The 20,158-nt window shown below is 38.1% G+C and overlaps 1 protein-coding gene across 3 annotated transcripts in view; it reads left to right on the top strand.

The window, feature by feature from the left end:
• The window catches only part of PDHX (pyruvate dehydrogenase complex component X), a 72,649-nt gene that overhangs the window by 31,073 nt on the left and 21,418 nt on the right, over positions 1 to 20,158 (top strand). For all 3 annotated transcript variants that reach the window (XM_060606330.3, XM_060606332.3, XM_060606331.3), the window contains exons 4-7: positions 5,106 to 5,305; positions 8,728 to 8,826; positions 17,020 to 17,194; positions 19,218 to 19,365. In XM_060606330.3, the coding sequence (XP_060462313.1) occupies positions 5,106 to 5,305; positions 8,728 to 8,826; positions 17,020 to 17,194; positions 19,218 to 19,365 (622 nt within the window). The remainder of the gene's footprint in view (positions 1 to 5,105; positions 5,306 to 8,727; positions 8,827 to 17,019; positions 17,195 to 19,217; positions 19,366 to 20,158) is intronic.

Raw genomic sequence — 20,158 nt, 5'->3', positions numbered from 1 at the left:
TAACAGCTAAGATTGTAGGCTCTGGAGTTAAACTGCTGCCTGATTCATATAGCTAATAGATTCTGCCAGTTATTAGTTATGTAATAGTTGGCAAATTCTTTAACCTCTCGGTGCATTTTTCCTCGTAATGAGGATAATGACAATACCATCTACATCATGGATAGTAGTAGAGATTGAGATAATACACACATACTCATTACAAGACCTGTTGCCCACCAAGTGTCAATATATGTTGCTGTCTTCATCATTATTACAATTACTCACCCAGCTCTTGGTGACCATTAGCTCGCATGTCAGTCTGTTTTTTTACCTAATAATTTGTATTCGTTGTTTGCGACTGAATGGTTAGTATTCATTTGGGCCGCTGTAGTTTGGTACAGAGAGGCCGCACATCTATTAGTAGTCCATTGTTGATGGGTTTTCAGTTCTGAGACACCAGCTCACCTCTGTTTTGGGCATGGATATAACCCCTTCCTTTGTACATTTTATCCAGAGGCTACACTTTGGAATGTTACAGTCTATTTAGATGTAGATCTATATATAGTTTTCCATTCGTGTTTTCTACTAGAAACCTTTCCCCTTTTTTCTAGTCATTTATATGTTGCTTTTTACATTCTGATTATCAAACTGTCTTTACTTGTCATCTACAATATTAACGGCCACATTAAAGCACATTGTTGAAAATACTTCCTTGGAGGAAACATGAATGGAAAACTAAAATTTCTATACCTTCATAATAAGGAAAATATAAATATTGATACCAAAAGCATCCGACTTCGGCTCAGGTCATGATCTCATGGTCCGTGGGTTCGAGCTCCGTGTTGGGCTCTGTGCTGACAGCGCCTGGAGCCTGCTTCAGATTGTCTCCCTCTCTCTGCCCCTCCCCCGTTCATGCTCGTGCTCTCTCTGTCTCTCTGTCTCTCTCAAAATAATAAATAAACATTAAAAAAATTAAAAAAATAGTTTCTAACTAATTTATGCAGAGTTTGAAAAAGGAAAAGATTGCTTGAATTACAATATGTAACAAACCCAGCTACGTTTTATTGTGTATGCTTTTGGCAAGCTGTGTTCTTAGACCTAGCTCTGGGTCCTTTGACTATGAAAGTCTTTCAGAATTGATAGCTTTTCCCACTTAGCTGCTTTGTAATGCATTTCACATTGCTAACAGTGTTATAGGTCGGTAGTGCCTATTCATCTGGCCCCTAATGCTCTGAAAAGGTAGGGGGCCTAGTGGGAGTATGTGATTGATTAAGGGCTTTAGCAGCACAAATGGCTACTTCCTTGCCAAAGAAAAGATTATATGTATATTTTAGGGCCTTGTGGCTTTATGATTATTCCACATGCGTTTTGGATAATAGGAATGGGAGTATATTCATGTCCTAATGTATACAGTTTTCTGGTGAAAAAAAGTCAAGGTGATATTACTGGGGATTTTTAGTCTTTCACCCTACTCCACTCTCAGCCCTCCCACCCTCCTGCCAGTTACACCTGTCTTTCACTGTGGAATAATTCTCATATGAGCAAATAATAAAATGATTTTAATAAGAATACATATAAGAGATCTTTACTTTCAGAGTCAAGGAGTTGGATGATTGATCTCATTAAAAGGCAAGTGATGACAAAAAGCTCTAGTTTTTAGTTTGCCCACGTTTTTGAAACAATTAGAAATTATTGTCTGTTTTGCTCTTCATGGAGGTTTGTTTGCATAGTCTTTGAGAGGTTTTTGTATTCTTCTCCTCCCCCTGCCCAATTTCATTCTCTTCTCATTCGTAATTTTTGCATCTGATTTCCATTTTAGATATAAACTAATAATTATTACATTTTAATTAGAACCAGAAAAAAGCTTAGAAGCTCTTAATAATGTTAATAAAGAGCAATTGCTGTCAGTGTAGATAATTTTATGATTCATTTCCAGTTTAGTTCAGTTAATGAGGGAGTTGTTAAAAAGTCTTATTTAATCACTGGTAAATTGCTGTGCGGAAAACCTTAAATTTTTACACACATGCCAGTTCATAAGCTTAGTCTTAAATTTATCTGGTAAATTGGACAGCAAGTGTTTTAAATGATAAATTAATAAAATAGCATATTAGGATGACATATTTGGAGAATTTATTAAAGATCGTCTGGTTTGGCTTCTTATATGATTTGTTACAAACCAGGATACTTTTGAGGGTGAAAAGGGTGGGGATGTTAAGATTATTTGAACTTCTATAATTTTTTGAAATTTTAATTTATTGACTAGCAAAACATTCACTGATAGATTTTATAATATTGGTAGACCATTACTATTCAAAACAATTTTCAAGAATAGAATTTTTTCTGAAATCCATGGATATTAAAGCAAAATTGTAAAACATACTTGCTGTAGGGACACCTGGCTGGCTTAGTCGGTGGAGCAGGTGACTTGATCTCGGGGTCGTGAGTTGAAGCTCCACGTTGGACAGGGCTTACTTGATCATCTGAAAATTAAAAAACAAAGATATATTATTTTTGGTACTATTTGTGTTCTCCAATCAATTTCTTAGCTGCATCTCACTCTAATACTGTGTCACTGGTGTTTTTTTGAAGACTGTAGTTTTTCAATATAATTTTTATTGTTAGGTCCCTTTCCTCCCTTATTGAGCAAGTTATTTAACCTTTCTGTGCTTCAGTTTCCTCATCTGTACATGAATACTAATAGCACTTACCTTGTAATGTTGTTAGGAGAATTAAATGAGTTGACACAGTGCTAGAACAGTGCCTGGCAATTGAATGCCAAACTGTTACTCAAAGACTAATGACTGTTTTTTTTCTCCCCGCTGTGCATTTTTAGCTTGCCATTGATTTGTCAGTGTCAGTATTTCTTATGTGTCTTCCTTTAAAAAAATTTTTTTTTAACATTTATGCATCTTTGAGAGACAGAGAAAGACAGAGCTGAGTTGGGGAGGAGCAGAGAGAGAGGGAGACACAGAATCCGAAGCAGGCTCCAGGCTCCGAGCTGTCGGCACAGAGCCTGATGCGGGGCTCGAACTCACTGACTGCGAGATCATGACCTGAGCCGAAGTCAGACACTTAACCGACTGAGCCACCCGGGTGCCTCTATGTGCCTTCCTTTTAGACCAAAGTTCATTGTGCACATGAGTTAAAGTGTGTATATTAAAGAATACAGTTTAAAGCTGTATAATGGTTTGAACCATGATAGAAAATTGTTACTAAGTTTTCAAACCAAGTCAGCCATGCGACTCGGCTCAACTCCACTGACCGCAGTGCATGCTCCTTCTGTGCTCAGCAGCTCTCACACTGTCCTATTTTACAGAAGAAAATATTTAAATAATTGCTTAACTTATTATTTTTTAACATCACAATCAAAATACTGTTTTTCCCAGCACCTTGAGTGGAGTGAACCCCCTCAAATAATTTCTCTGTTGGGAAATTCTGCTGACTTCAGCATCTCCTATTAGCGGATACACTGAGGAAGCTCCGGTGGGCAGTATGGAGCACATTTGCAGGTGATTCATTTCAGCCTATGGGAATGTCTCTTGTAAAGAAAGAGGCCCCATCCCTGGGGTCTGTGTCTGGGGATGGAGTTCAGCAGCCGGTGTGTGGTCCTGTGGAGAAATACGTTTGCCCCAGGCCTTCCTGCCTATTTTCGCTTTCGCTGCTGTCCGCTGTCCACTCCCCAGTCCTGCCAGCCTCCTGCTGGCCCTTCAAGCGCAACTTTCCAACCCTTACCGATGGGGCACTCCTCTCCTGTCCACTCTTGATCCATGTTGAGTGTGTTTTTTGTTTTAAAACACAAATTTTATTTGAAATAATATTAATTTATCCTTTTGACATAATAGTAAAAAAAAAACGAGTAGTCCACAGAACTAAAACTTTTCAGTATGTGGCAGACAGCTAAACAAATTGTTCTTGGGTTGTTTTGTGTTTTTTTCACAGGTTGCACTTCATGAAATGTCCTTATCTTATGTACCTGTGTCTTATATATGTATAACACTTCATCAAAGTGTTATTTCTGTTCTTCTCCACCAGTAATTAGTAAACTTTGAAAGCTTCCTAACTTCCAGAACTTATGCCTTATTTATTTTTAGACTAGTGCATATACTGATAACCATCAAAATTAATGTTAATCAGAAATGTCATGCCCATTTTAGGAGTTAAGCTCTTATAATTACTCTATTAGTGAACATCCTACAGCCTCGCATTCTATTATTCACTACATTACATCGGTAATGAACTTTATTTAATGTAATTGAAAGAGAATAATACAAATTTTAAAGGAATGACATTTTCTTCCAGTACTGAACTTAAAAACATTGTCATCTGAAGGTTCTCTAGGGACTTATCTTACTAACTAAATAAAAAGCAACTCTTCCTTTATAAATGAATGCTGCTGAAATGTTTAAAATACATTGTTTTTTTTAACTTCAATCTTATTTATTCTTTTAATTGACATTATCTATGAAAAATTGTTTGATTAGCTGAGTCACCAGTGTGTTTCTGTTGTATTTGTAAAAATTCGTGGGGTTTTATTTTATTTCTCAGGTTTTGTAAATAGATACATAGGGAAAAAATTAAATATAGGGAAAGACAGAAACCAACATTAACCAGGGTAGTTAACCAATTCTGTTTATGCGATGGGATATTCTTTTCTCCAGAGACTGTTCACTGAACATATTTTATGTTAACATTAGTCAGTAGGACTCACTTAGGAGAGTTAATTCCTCGTGAGCTCCTGGAATTCCTAAGCCATTGTGTAGAAACTGTCTGGGAAAGACAAGTAGTTGAGGGATAAAACCATAGTCTCCTGTTTGGATTTGTACGATTGACATCAAAAGGAAGATGGTATGATCACTCTTACATATTTGAAAGCTGTCAGAGAAGAGATTCTGGATTTTTTTTTTCACGCTGTCGCATGAATAACTGGGAGAGGGAGAATGGTGAAGGAAGGCATGCATGGGGGAAGGCAGGAAAGGACGGTGGTGGGTGGAAGGAGGAGGCAGGCTGACTGGGGAGCAGATTTTAGCTCAAATTAAGATCTTTCTAATCAGTACAGAATTATGTAAACTACTTCGTGAGGTCATGAGCCTTTCCATCTCTGCAGTTATTTTCTTTTTGAAATATAGGTTGAAGAAGGATCTAAAAATATACGGCTAGGGGCACTAATTGGTTTGCTAGTTGAAGAAGGAGAAGATTGGAAACATGTTGAAATCCCCAAAGATGTAGGTCCTCCATCACCAGCTTCAAAACCATCAGTGCCTTGCCCCTCGCCAGAACCACAGATTTCTACTCCTGTCAAAAAGGAACATATACCGGGAAAACTGCAGTGAGTATGTTTATTTGGATGCTGATGTAAAAAAACAAAACAAAACCAAAAGTGATGGCAACTCCTAGGGTATCTTAATCATTATCAAACATCTTTGTACCTTATATATGAAGTGGCAGATCTTCCTTTTTTTCTCTTAGGTAACTGACGCCTAGGAATGATTATTTTATGTCATTGTTCATTCAACAAACAAATAGTTCTTGAATACCTGCCCTGTTCCAGGTAGTAGGAAAGCTCTGCTCACCTGGTGGAGAACAAAGCAGTCTGTGTTGTCCATGTTGAACTTGAATTGGGTTTTAGCCTTCTGGGATGGAATTTAATATACCAAATTTCAGATCGTGTTTTCATCCATGGAATTCTAGTTACCATAATGTGAATTCCAGTTTTAAATGTATAACTGATGTAAAATGGAATTAGCAGCAGTGCCTGGGTGGCTCAGTCAGTTAAGCCTCCGACTTCGGCTCAGGTCATGATCTCACAGTTCCTGAGTTCAAGCCCCATGTCGGGGTCTGTGCTGACAGCTCAGGGCCTGGAGTCTGCTTCAGATTCTATATCTCCCTCTCTCTCTGCCCCTCCCCCACTCATTCATTTTCTCTCTCTCTCTCTCTCTCTCTCTCTCTGTCTCTCCCTCTCTCTCTGTGTCTCTCAAAAAATAAACATTAAACAATTTTTTTAAGTAAAATGGAATTAGCATCTTAACATGCATTTCTTTGCAACTATTCTGCATGTGAGTGTCTGACACAGATTAGAGCTCAATTTTATCCCTGTATAACACACTTAGCAAACACCATTTCATTTCAGCTTTGCATAGCTTAAATGGATGGACTCAGAAAATTCTAACAAGTTCATTTATTTATTTTAACATTCTCTATAATTATACAAAATTACTTTATAAGAAAAAGCTCTTCATCGAGAAGGGTCCTCTTATGAACCACTTTCAGACTTAAATAAAAGTGCAGAATTTTTCCTTTTTAAAAAATTTTTCCTTCAGCTTACCAATGTCAGCTTTTGTCAGAAAAAAATCCACAGTGATTTTGAAGTGCTGAGTTGTAAATTCCCGTCACCGTTTATACAGCACTTCTGACTTCCTTGCTTTAACTTCCCTTAATTTACCATGAAAACCAGAGGCAGGCTCCTGGCTGTGTTTACTGCTCTTCTCCTGTTGCAGAGACCACAGTGTGTACTCCGTCATTCTGTGACGATCCATCACTAGAGACTTAATGAGTCTGAGACCCGGGGGTGTAGGTTATAAAGCAGCAGACTTGCGAACCGCACAGTGTTGGCCCACACAGTGATTTTCTTAAATAAAAGTTCTGAATTGGTTATAGTTAATCTTACAAAAAATCTAAAATTTCAGTTTCTTCTGAAAAATCTAAAGATTTGATAGCACTGAGTCCATATCGCCTAGAGCTGTTTCCCGAAACTGGAGCAAGTACCACGTTCCTTCCTCTCCATTTTTTAGTTACACACTTCTGGACCCAGCCCCTTTTATTCAATTTTCAATTGTCACATCTTTATCAAACTGTATAGTTATTTGTATCTGCTGCTTTGCCTAAAGGTCATAATCGAAGAGTGGACACTCAGTAGTTGTGTGGCCTTTTGGTATGTCTCAGTTTCCATGTCTAATAATCAACGTAAGTGTTTTGCCTCTTAACTCTTTGGAGTAAATCTAAAATAATGCTTTCATGTAAATACTAATGTCTTTTAGAAATATATAAAGGATACAATTCAACAACAACAAAACAAACAATTCAATTAAAATAGGCAAAGTAGGGGTGCCTGGGTGGCTCAGTTGGTTAAGCGTCCGACTTTGGCTCAGGTCATGATCTCCCCGTTTGCAGGTTCAGGCCCCGCGTCGGGCTCTGTGCTGACAGCTCAGAGCCTGGAGCCTGCTTCGGATTCTGGGTCTCCCTCTCTCTGCCCCTCCCCCACTGGTGCTCTGTGTCTCTGTCTCTCAAAAATAAATAAACATTAGAAAATTTTTTTAAAAAATAGGCCAAGTACTCAGATATATATTTTGTCCAAAGAAGATGTATGAATGGCCAATAAACATGTGAAAAGATGCTCAGTGTCCCTAATCATTAGGGAATTGCCAGTCAATGCCACAGCGAGCTACCATTTCACATTCATTGGATTGGCTATTGTTAAAAAAAAATAATGATAATAATGTGTTGACAGAGAAATTACAACAGTTGTGCACTGTTGGTAGGAATGTAAAATGGTGCAATCACTGGAAAACAGCATGGCAGTTCCTAAAAAATTAAAAATAGAATTACCATATGATCCTTTTCTCGGTATATACTCAAGCAATTCCTTTTCTCGGTATATACTCAAGCAATTCCTTTTCTCGGTATATACTCAAAAAAGTTGAAAGCAGGAACTCAGAGATATTTGTATAACCACGTATAGCAGTGTTATTCACAGTAGCCAAAAGATGGGAACAACTCAGGTGTCCAAAATGTGCCGTATACATACAATGAAATGTTACTCAGCTTTGGAAAGGATGGAAACACTGACACATATACCATGACATGGATGAACCTTGAAGACATTATGCTAAGTAAAATAAGCCAACCACAAAAAGACAGATGTAATGTAATTCCACTTACGTGAATTACCCAGAGTAGCCAAATTGGTAAAGAGGGTAGAAAGCTGTCTGCTGGGAGCTAGGGGAGTGGGGAGTTCGTGTTTAATGGGGACAGAGTTTCAGTTTGGGAGAATGAAAGTTCTGGAGATGGCTGGTGTAATTGTACTTTATGCCACTCAATTGTACACCTAAAAATGTTTTAAATTGTAAATTTTATGTATTTTTACCACACACAGAAAAAATGAAGGAATGATTTATCTAGTTCCATATTGATGTGTTTGATTAGGAACCATTTGAAAAATTATTACTCGAAATAGAAACTCTCCTCTTTTGAATATTTACTTTTTTTTTTTTTTTTTTTTTGAGAGAGAGAGTGAGAGCAGGGGAGGTGGGCAGAGGGGGAGAGACAGACAGAGAGAGAGAGAGAGAGAGAGAATGAGAATCTTAAGCAGGCTCAGCGCGGAGCCCAACGCAGGGCTCAATCCTTGACAATCCTCATGACACAGGGTCATGACCCTGGAATCATGACCTGAGCTGAAATTAAGAGTTGGACACTCAACCGATTGAGCCACCCAGGCACCCTGAATATTTACTCTTATTGAAAGAGTATTTTGAAATAGTAACTAAGTAAATTTGTATGAAATGTTTTGGTAGTAAAGTAAACCAGATTCGTACAGATTAATTTATTTTACTGTGACTATCTCTGGGAGTCATTTTAATTTCATTGTAAGTTTTTATTTTTCTAAGTTTCAGCAAAATTGTTGACGTTTATGTACATTTGATTCAAATGTAAGTGTTTATTGGTTTCCTTAATCTCTTCATGTTTTCTTCTTAGGTTCCGTTTAAGTCCAGCTGCCCGTAATATTCTGGAAAAACACTCCCTGGATGCTAGCCAGGGCACAGCCACTGGCCCTCGGGGGATATTCACTAAAGAGTATGTTTGTGCTTTTTTTTTTTTAAGTTTATTTATTTATTTAGAGAGAGACAGAGAGGGCAGGCAAGCAGGAAAGGGACAGAAAGAGAGTCCCAAGCAGGCTCTGCACTGTCAGCGCAAAGCCCGACACGGGGCTCAAACTCCCAAAACTGTGAGATCATGACCTGAGCTGAAATCAAGAGTCAGACGTTTAACCAACCAAGCCACCCAGGTGCCCCTGTTTGTGCTTTTTGTAACAACCAATTCCATTATTTATCATGATCATCCTTTTCTGAAAGTATTTTAAGAAGAGCTTATTCAGTGTTAAGATTTAAAAGGATGTATACTGTTCTTTTGTATTTTTAATTGCTTTGGCAGTGTAAAATTATATTCTGTGCAAGGGTTGTTTCTGAATAATTACAGCATTAGTGAAGAACAGTTCTAATTTGGTAACAAGGCCAGATCCTTAGAAATGGTGATAAATGCAGAAAATTAGAGTGCAGAGTGGTGAACCTTTGTATTGTTCTACGTTTACTTGAAATAAGTTAGCGATCACATTTAAATTTTTAAAACCTAGATATATACTTTTAAAAATACTTTCATTCTTATCTGTTTGGAATTTAGTCAATGATATGACCAAAGAGATTTCCATATGCAGTTGGCCCTCTTAGGTCTTCTGTTGCACTGATCTCACTGTCCATGAGTTAGTACCTCACTTGCTTAGTACCACACTCTTAATTATAAATATTCTCAAGTAAGATTTAAAATTTGATAGAGTTACCCTTGCTCTTCTTTTTCAATAGACCAGTTTTCTTGGTTTATTCTTATTTTATTATTCTTCCAATGAATTTTAAACCATTCATTTGCCCTGCTGACGGGACTCCGCAGGGGAGTGTATTGGGATTGTATCGCATTGTAAGTTACGTTGGGGAAGAATTGATATCTTGATGATCCTGAGTCTTCCTGTTCAAGAACGCTGATATGTTTTACCATTTGTTTAAATTTTGTTTCTTTCAGGAGTGTATGAGAACAGATAGCGCCTGCTCTATTCAAACTTGGTCTATTGGGAAGACAAAGGTTAATCCTTTAGGCATATGAACTAATGTAAAATTGCAGTAGTGATATATGTTATATTTCTATGGCAGTAATATTAAATTCTTCAAATTGAGTTAATGTCTTAAAACAATATGCTTATTCCCTGTTCGTATAATATTGATAAAAAGTGATCGGTGATACTGGCTTAAAAGTTTTTAAGTTGCGATGGGGCAAGGGTTATGAAACTATTAAGTGGCAGTGCTGGACCAAGGGACCTTTCTTTTTTTTTTTTTTTTTTTTTTTTCCATTGGTTATTTTAGTCTTCATTAAAGCATTAGTTTATGTTTGTGTATTATTTTTATGGGGAGCGATACCTCCTTAATTCTTAGATAGTCTCAGTTATCTGTATGATAGCCTTATTGATTTGCTCATCAAACATGTGTCTGTGGTTCTCTTAAACACATCCTGTGAAGTTCTGCCATACTACATGAGCAGGAAATCAGCTGTCCTGACTCCTGACTGAAAAAGAGCATCCTAGGCTGTGAATTTTTAGTTAAAGGACCTAAAAACGTAGCCGTAAAAAATTAAAATTAAGTATCTCGGTAGCCAGTTAAGCCTAGTTTTTCTCCCACATTAATCCCTATTTCGTATCTACTATTCATACCTTAATTTTATTAATCTACCAGTCTATGTTTCAGTAAACTCCCTGTAAAAATGGGATAAAGCATCTTTCTTTATAACCAGGGATACTCACCTATATTTCTGAGGGATGGGACAAAGAGTCTATATTTAATTCATTAATCATCGATTAAGATTTGGTGAAATGTCAAATAATCATAGCTGTACCTTAGAAGGATTAATTTTGCAAATTTGCATAAGATAAACTGGAGTAGGAAAATACTTGAGGTAAGGAGATAGATTAATAGGCTTATAAAGTAATTCAGGTAAAAGATAAAAAATGCTTGAATGTGTGTGGAAGAAGTAAAAGAGAGATTACGGACGCAGACAGTGTTCTACGGACAGAATCCAGAAGCCTTCGTAAAGGACTGAATGTGGAGCAATAGACCAGGATAGCAACCAGTCAAGGACTGAAGTTGGGATTCTGATCCGGGTCATGAAATTTTGGCTCCATAAATACAATAAGGGCTTTGGGAAAGTATTTGTCTCAGTGGCGTGAGTGATGGGGTGGCTCTGAAGCTTATCATCAGTGCTGATGAGCCGTGCAGGCATCAGGATCAGCGAGGTGAATGTTATTTGCAGGAAACACTTTGGAACTAGAGAGGGAGGTTTGGTAGGTAGTAGAGCAGTAGTTATAATTGAGATAATCGGGAGGTAAACTTTTAGAAGGCTGACATTCCTGTTTTGGAGGATTTCTAGGAACTGGATAAAAAGTTAAGAACGTGTGATCTGAGAAAAGTCTTTGAAGTTGGTTATCAGGTGACATTTTAGAAGGCAATTCATTGGTGTGACAGCAGAGGAATGAAATAGTGCTTTCTTCATTTCTCCCTTCTCTTTCCATGTGTGCTTAATACATATGCGATGAACAAATACCTTTTTTTTATTTTTATTTTTAAAAAAAAATTTTTTTTTTTTAACGTTTATTTTTGAGACAGAGAGAGACAGAGCATGAACGGGGGAGGGGCAGAGAGAGGGAGACACAGAATCTGAAACAGGCTCCAGGCTCTGAGCTGTCAGCACAGAGCCCGACGCGGGGCTCGAACTCACGGACCGCGAGATCATGACCTGAGCCGAAGTCGGCCGCTCAACCGACTGAGCCACCCAGGCGCCCCCAAATACCTTTTTTTTTAAACCTCAGTTGAAGATATAACAGTAATGTAACATTTATTAAAGAGAACAAAATGGTATTGTCTTGCTGTATACCCAAAGGCAGCACTGTTAAAATAGAGTTACATGTTTAATGTTTTTTCCATCTTCCTCCTCCTCATATCCAGTTCTCTTTCCTGTCCTTATTCTTTAACTCTGCATCCTAAGGGAGTCAACCTTTGGTCTTCAAACTTTGACACATTACAAAAGATTTCGTGAGAAAAACCGATCCTTGAAAGCATGCATTATTCAGGATTTTTGCTTTGTATGCTACTAAAGATGCCTGTGTTTTAAGTTTAACATTAAGGTGGACTTTGGGAAAACCTTTGACTTGCCGTCATCTACAAAAATGTCATATTCTGATAAGATTGAAAAACTGCAGGCTTTGACATAAGCTTCCCCCCAAATCCCTTAGCGCACATTCTTGGAATTTGGAGGGACATCCTACCTTTTTCCACTGTTAACTAAAAATGCAAGTGGAATAGAAAAATCAGTTCCAACTGCTGAAGAAGTGCCTCCGATGCACTGTATTTATGAAGTAGATCCTAAGTGTTAGGGTTGCTATTTTAATGTTGCTCAAACACATCGCTCAGAATATATGTTGCGCAAAAGCCTATGGACTTTGTTTTGCCTGTGTTATGTAGTATTTTAGGAAAACGAGCTCTGGGGCCACCTTTAGAGAGAATATATTTAAGTTCTTTGCCTGTAACCTAACATCTTTGGTATATCTGTGTCTCAAATCATAGTTGTAGTTAATGTTTGTATTCATATCACAGCATCAAAAATGTGACCAGGGTGACAGGCAAGTGTCTAGCATTCTTGTAGTAGTATTTCTTTCGAAAACTAAGTCATTGCCCACCCAAATGAATTACTCTCTAAGGGATCCTGGTAGAGAAGATTCTACCCTGAGTGAACCACCAAGGTGCCTTCTGCCGTTGTGCAGAAGTGTGTGGTGTATTTGTTTTTCTCCTAATTTTTAGACCTTTTAATGCCTACCTAATTCTTCAGTCTAGTCTGATTAATTATTTCATGGACAGAATCATTAAAATCATTCTCTGCATTATAGAAACTAAATTGTTGGCTGTTATTAAACAATAGTTAACATTTATACTTTATGAGGTATGTAAGTGTGAAATTAGCAATAAAAGCTGACTGTGAAGCAGTGGCCAGAATTGATTTTCTGTTTTCTTGTTTATGATTAATGACTTCTTGCTTTTATTCTTTACTAAGAGCTGTTCTACCCAGGAATCTTAATTACTACAAGAATGAAACTAAACTATTTTTTTTCTTGATAAAATAGTAATACCTATGCTGATAGTCAGTTTAGGGGCATCTGGTGGCTCAGTCGGTTGAGCGCCCGACTGCGGCTCAGGTCATGATCTCACGGCTCATGGGTTCGAGCCCCACGTCCGGCTCTGTGCTGACAGTTCAACCTGGAGCCTGCTTTGGATTCTGTGTCTCCCTCTCCCTCTGCCCCTCCCCCGCTCGCTCTCGCACGCACTCTCTCTCAAAAATAAACATTAAAAAAAATTTTAAAAAAAATAAAGATGTGTCAGTTTAGTGTGACCAGTCTTAAATCAGTGTATTCAGGCATTTTAGATTCTTTAGTCTCTTTACCTGTTATTTTTATCTGCTTATTTTTAACTGATAACTGAGAGTAAACTAGTGATCCCCATATAAAGAAAATAAAATGTATTTTAGATATGCCACTCTGATACTAAACTGTAATTTGATTTAAAACCCAGATTAGTAATAGGTTTTGTGAGAGAGATGTATTTTATATGATGGGAAGAGACTAGTAACGTTCAGCTGTGATTTGTAAGAACCTTTAAAAGCTAAGTATCTTCTATTGAAGGCATTTTTCTGAATCAACAGAGAGGCCTTATATATCCATGCTCATATTTTTATTTATCTGGCTAGGGTTTTGGCTCATGGCATAAATCCCCAGAAATGATGCTGCCAGTCATTCACTTCATATGTAAATGTTATCATAATTAACTGGAAACTGGTGCTTTTGGTTCTAAATCTAAATTAAAAATTAATTTCCAAACAGAAGTAAGCTTGTCCTTCAAGGCCTTAACGGTACACAAGGTCATTCTCTAGGCCACGTATCTCCTCCTCTCCCCGGTCCTTTCTGTTCCCGTCACCGTGTTGTGGCCCATGCCCTGAAAACCAGCACTGCCTCTGGTTATGCCCATGCTAACTTTTTGTGTGGTGGGTTGGAGACCATGGTCAGGAGGTCCTACGTTTAGCTTTGGCTTACATAGATTGCATTTTTTCATTCAGTCCCAGACTTGCTGTTAATCCTAGATGTGCTGAATTCTATTCTGATCTGTTCATGTGAGAAAAAATTATTCTGACTCTGCCGTGGTTTATATTTGCATACTATGTGCATAGAGGTGTTAGAAAAGTGGTAGAACGTGCACAGGCTTTGAAGTTGGCCATACCTGGGTTTGATGCCAGCCCTGGTGGCTGCTTGCTGCCCACCTCTCCAGCTTCATCTTTTAACCCCTTCCCCTTGTTCACTGCTCTCTTCGTGCTGACCTGCCTTCTGTTCTTAAGAGAGGCCTTTTCCCTGGCTGCTCTCCCTGCCTGGAAACATGCTTCCCCGGGCTCTTCTCGAGGCTTGCTCCTTCGTCTTTCCACGTGAATACCACCTCCTCAGGCATTCCCTGACCATCTGCCCTATTTTATTTTATTTTTTTAAGTTTATGTATTTTGAGAGAGAGAGAGAGAGCGCAAGCAGTGGTGGGGAGGGTGCAGAGAGAGATGGAGAGAGAGAATCCACACTGACAGCATGGAGCCCGATGCAGGGCTTGGTCTCATGAACTGTGAGATCCTGACCTGAGCCGAAATCAAGAGTCAGACACTTACCCTACTGAGCCACCCAGGCGCCCCCCATCCTCACCCGTCACTCATCCTGTTATTCTGCTTCATTTTTTTCATAGTACATCACTATCTGTCATTTGTTTGCCTGATTAACATAACAGAGAATAAAGCTGTTTGATGGGAAGTGTCTTGTTTAACACTGTATCCTTGACACGTGGAACAGAGTAGGTGATAGAGAAATACTGACTTAGACTTGGAATTTAACCTCCCTGAGCCTACTTACTCATCTTTGAATTGGGAATAATAATACCTCCCTCACAGGCTGGTATGAAATTATGTAATTAGCATAAACACAATACATACATAAGAGGCTAATTTTTCTACTTTTACTCCCACTTAAAAAAAATTTTTTTAATGTTTATTTTTGAGAGAGAGCGAGAGAGAGAGACAGAGCACAAGCAGGGGAGGGGCAGAGAGAGAGGAAGACACAGAATCTTAAGCAGCCTCTGGCCTCCGAGCTGTCAGCACAGAGCCCGACGTGGGGCTCGAACCCACGACAGCGAGATCATGACCTGAGCTGAAGTTGGATGCTTAACCGACTGAGCCACCCAGGTGCCCCTTTTACTCCCACTTTGAATGCTTAGTTAGGGATCCAAGATGATAAAACATTTAAGGTTTCTTCGTCAGCTGACCTCTCATATTAAATGTCAGCTCTTTAACTTTGAAGCAAGTAAGTTGTATTTGGTGTTAACTCCATGCACCCCTTTCTCGACCGGGTATAAAGCATGGACCCTCCTTCCTAAAAATGCTATTAGGACCCATTGGGGGATTCCTCTAATAATGTGCCCCAGGTTGGAGCATTCCTGCCTGGGTCAATTTTCTGTTGCTGCATAACAAATTACAACAAGCTTAGTAACTTAAAACAACGTTTATTTATCATCTAACAATTCTGTAGGTCAGAAGCCAGGGCCCAGCATGACTGGGTTCTCAGCTTATAGTCACAAGGTTGAAATCAAGGTGTTGGCCCAGGGCTTGGGCTTCATCTGAAGGTTGGAGTCCTCTTCCAGGCTCACGTGGTTGTTGGCTGAATTCAGTTCCTTGGGGCTGTTGGACTCTAGCCCCTTACTGGGTCTTAGCCAAGGACTGACTGGTCTTAGCTCCTCGAGACCTCCTTCAGGTCCTTGCCCCATGGTCATCTCCCCGGGCTGTTCACAAATGCCTGTTTGCTTCTCCGGTGCCCGCAGGAGAGTCTCTCTCCATTCAAATCTCTTCTTGAAAGAATTTCTGGTTCCTTTTAAAGGGCTTATCTGATGTGTCTGATCCTGCCAGGGTAATTTTCCTTTTGCTTTTTGATTAACTTCATGTCAGCTGATTTGGGACCTGAATCGTGTGTACAAAATCCGTCACGTTTGTCACATCATGTAATCTAATCATGGGAGCGGCATCCATCATACTCACAGGCCCACACAAGGGATTATGCAGGGTGTGTAACCAGATAATAATTCTGTGTCTACAAGAATGTTGGGGTCATCCGTCTCAGAATTCTGCCTACCGTGTTGCCATATTAAGTAAAAACGTTTTGTTCGGGGAAGGATAATTTCAGACATGCCCGGCAGATGCTAGGTTTTTGCCCTCAGCAATTCTTTCAGTAAACAATAACAAATAATTAACCGTGTTTGAGAAATTTAAAGGATGTAAATTGCCTTTAAATTAGTGTCACCCTGAAGTTGTTTTTAGATTACATAACCTTTTTGAAAAAGTTTTTAGATTAAAACATTTTTTTTACTATAAAATTCTGTTTTTGAAAAGAGTTCTTTTAAATTGTCAGGTATTATAATTTTCGAGAAGGCACTTTGTTTAAGAAAATGTACTATTTCATACCCGCTATAACTTAGCATGAATTGAAAGCTTGGTATGTTTAGTAATCCACTTACATCCTTTTAAAAAACAAAGATACCTTTAATGCAGGGTAAGTCTGTTACTAGTTTAGTTATCTTTCATTCTGAATGATGCTGTGGGGTAGGTTTATTTCATGAGATGATGCTGTTAACATTTTGAGCAATATTTAAAATGGTATGAGTTTCTGACCATAACAAGGTTATTTACACTAGAAAATCCAGTAATTTAGCAAATATACTAATAAAAGTCATCAGAAACTTGGCATTTTCTGAATGCCATGTGAAAATTATTTGACAAGTATAAAGAACGAGAGTATGGTTTGAGAATTGTTCGTCTACCAAATGACACCCCCCCAAGAAAAGGACTAATTTCCTTTTTAAAGGTATCTACGCCCAAAACTTTGATATAATTCAAATGGTTTGCTTTTTGAAAATGTCCAAATATTGTAGCCATTGGGTGAATAATATGAATCAGCAGACCAGATAAGATTTGCTTGTGTAACTCAAGTAATTCATTTTGCATCACAGCCTTGACATCTCTCTATTTCAGTACCTTCCCTCCTTATCTCCATTTTCTAAACGTTCTCTTCTATTCCTTGTTGCTAATCGTGGTTATCTCTCTCTTCAGGGATGCTCTCAAACTGGTCCAGTTGAAAGAAACGGGCAAGATTACTGAATCCAGACCCACCCCAGCCCCTCTAGCTACTCCCGCAGTGCCTCTGCCCCCACAGGCCATGGCCATGCCACCATACACACGGCCGATGATCCCACCGGTCTCAACTCCTGGACAACCGAATGTAGTGGTAATATCATTTGAATAGATTTTTATGTTTTCGGACTTAAGTGAGAACTAGGAACCCAATAAGAACCATTACTGTCTGTTTTTTGGTTTTTTTTTTTTAGTTTATTTATTTTGGGAGAGAGAGAGAGAGACATCATGAGTGGGGGAGGGGCAGAGAGAGAGAGAGAGAGAGAGAGAGAGAGAGGGCGGGGGGGAAGCCCAAGCAGGCTCTGCACCGTCAGCCCAGAGCCCAACTTGGGGCTCATACTCAGGAAACTGCAAGATCATGACTTGAGCCAAAATTAAGAGTCAGACACTTAACTCACTGAACCACCCAGGCACCCCAGCTGTCTGTTTTACGTGTAATTCTACCAATCCATTTTAGTAGTAGCTAACAGTGGTAAAGAAAAAATTCTCCAGATACTTCATGTCGTGCAGACTCCTAGCACAAACCCAGTTTGTGTGGTGCTAACTTTCAAGTCCAGTGCCATATAAGTAGGCTCTTTAATCATGCTGCTTTTCACGTAGCTTTTCTCCGGTGTGGTAGTAATAGTTGGTAGCCACCACTAGCCCTCATCTGTGGCTGTTTTATTTTAATGTTTATTTTTATTTTTGAGAGAGAAAGAGCATGAGCGGGAGATTGGCAGAGAGAGGGGGGGACAGAGGATCCAAAGCAGGCTCTACAGTGTCAGCTGGAGCCTGACGTGGGGCCTGAACTCACGGACCATTAGATGGTGACCTGACCCGAAGTCGGACGCTCAACAGGCTGAGCCACCCAGGCGCCCCTTGACTGAGGGAATTGATACTCTGACTGTGAAGAACTATAGAGACTGTATAGCTAGTCATTCTCTCTCAGATGGAGGCAGTAACAGCCCTTTTTTGTTGTCAGAATATTCCATTTTGCCTCTTTTTACCTCCCTTTCTTAGTATCTTTCATGTCATTTGTTTCCCATCAGAAGAAATGCAGGATAATCAGGTTCATGTAAAACTGAAAGGGAAAAAAAAAAAAAAAACTGGGCACTTAAAAAATAAACAAACCTATCTTGCTCTTTCTAATGGAGAAATATATTCCAGTATAGTATTTTAAAGAATTTGCAAACAGTATAAATTTCATGGGAAACAATTTTTAATGTAAATTCGTGATTCGTGACTTCATATACAAAAAATTTATGTGTAATCAAATCTTTGTTTTTAAGAAGTAGGTTATTCAAATTAGGAAGGTAAACCTTACTTTCAAATTTTTATGGTATACAGAGAGCATTCATTCTATCTGAACAGATACTTTACTAACATAAAGTGTTTAGTTTCCTAAGGACTCAGGTATATTTTTAGCTGCTTGATTAGAAGTGACTGTGATCTAGTCCCAGAGTGGAGTGAAGGACAAGGAAGGAATCACAGGTAGTTTTATGTCCATCCTGCTTTTTGTTAGAGTTTCAAAGAACAGAGTGGAAAAGCTATAGTAAGTTATAGGAAGATTTTATTATCTCACTTATACTTTTTATTATGAATTTTTAGGAAATATACTCATGGGATTTCTTTTTAAATTACAAACCAAAATAGAAATAGTTTGGCAGATTATCCAGTACACTATCTTTTTCTACTGCACACCATTTTTATAAGTAGGAATTGTCTGTTGTTGGTTTGTTGACGTGTTGGATGCTTTGAGTTTTATTAAGTGATATTTGTAACAAGGTGCTTACAGTGGTATGTGTGTGTCTGTCTGTCTCTGTCCCATACACACACCCATGGGAGAATTATTCATGACCTGGTAGATTTCTTTTTGATCATCTTATACAAAGTAACATAAGATTCTCATTTATAACTAAGACATGGATTTTACCAATTTTTCTACAGTTGTATACTATAAAATTAAAGTTCTCTGGATTTCTTATATTCCTCCTTATACTAAGAATTTTTAATAGTATTTTTCCTCTGTTAATCTTTAATTACCAAGAGTTAAGTGACTGAGACTAGATTATAGTATTAGAATTTGCTTTTTCCACTTCCATTTATGGTTTAATGGACAGATTGCAATTTCTTTGCAGGGCACATTCACTGAAATCCCTGCTAGCAATATTCGAAGAGTTATTGCCAAGAGGTTAACTGAATCTAAAAGTACTGTACCACATGCATATGCTACTACTGACTGTGACCTTGGAGCTGTTTTAAAAGCTAGACAAAGTCTGGTCAGAGGTTAGTAAAGTTAAATTTACTTAATACAGTACATGTGCTAACTGTTGTGAAATCCTTTACTTACAAAGGCACATTGTGCAGCTTTTTATTTTGGTTTCATCATCTGGGTGTATTTTAGTACTAAAGAAAAGAATTGGTTCACTTTTCTTATAAGAAACAAACCGATTCCATTGTATTGAGTAAATCATGTTTTTGGTATGATATCTGAACAAAGCAATCCTTAACATTTTAGAAAGTAAAAAATCCAAAATGATTGAAAAATGTTTTAGATTTTACATATATCTTAGATATCACTCTTCTTTATACAAGTTTTAATTTTTTATATCTTTTTCAAAATGAACTTTCAGGTTATGAAATTTGTAATGTACCTCCCAGCAAATTAGTTAAAACTAAGGTTGCTGGGAGACTTCGGAATTTTTAGCATGAACTGATGTTTTCTTTTCTTTTCTTTTCTTTCTTTCTTTCTTTCTTTCTTTCTTTCTTTCTTTCTTTCTTTCTTTCTTTCCAATCTGTATGGCTTTGATTTCATTTTCTTGCTTTTTTGAACTGGCTAAGACCTCTGGTACAATGATGAATATAAATGGCAAAAGCAGACATTTTTGCCTCGTTCTTGGTCTTAGGAGAAAACATTCAGTCTTTAATGTTAGTTGTAGGTTTTTTGTAGATTCCTTAAGTTGAGGAAATTCATATTCCTAATTTGCTGAGAGTTTTAGGCATAAACGGATGTTGAATTTTGTCAAATGCTTTTGTACATCTTTTGAGATAATCTTTCCTTTTTCATTCTGTTATTTTG

This window comes from Panthera onca, chromosome D1 (assembly GCF_046562875.1).
Source record: "Panthera onca isolate mPanOnc1 chromosome D1, mPanOnc1 haplotype 2, whole genome shotgun sequence".
Taxonomy (NCBI): Eukaryota; Metazoa; Chordata; class Mammalia; order Carnivora; family Felidae; genus Panthera; species Panthera onca.
Note: the sequence above shows the minus strand (reverse complement) of the source record. Positions and strands in the feature narration are given on the sequence as shown.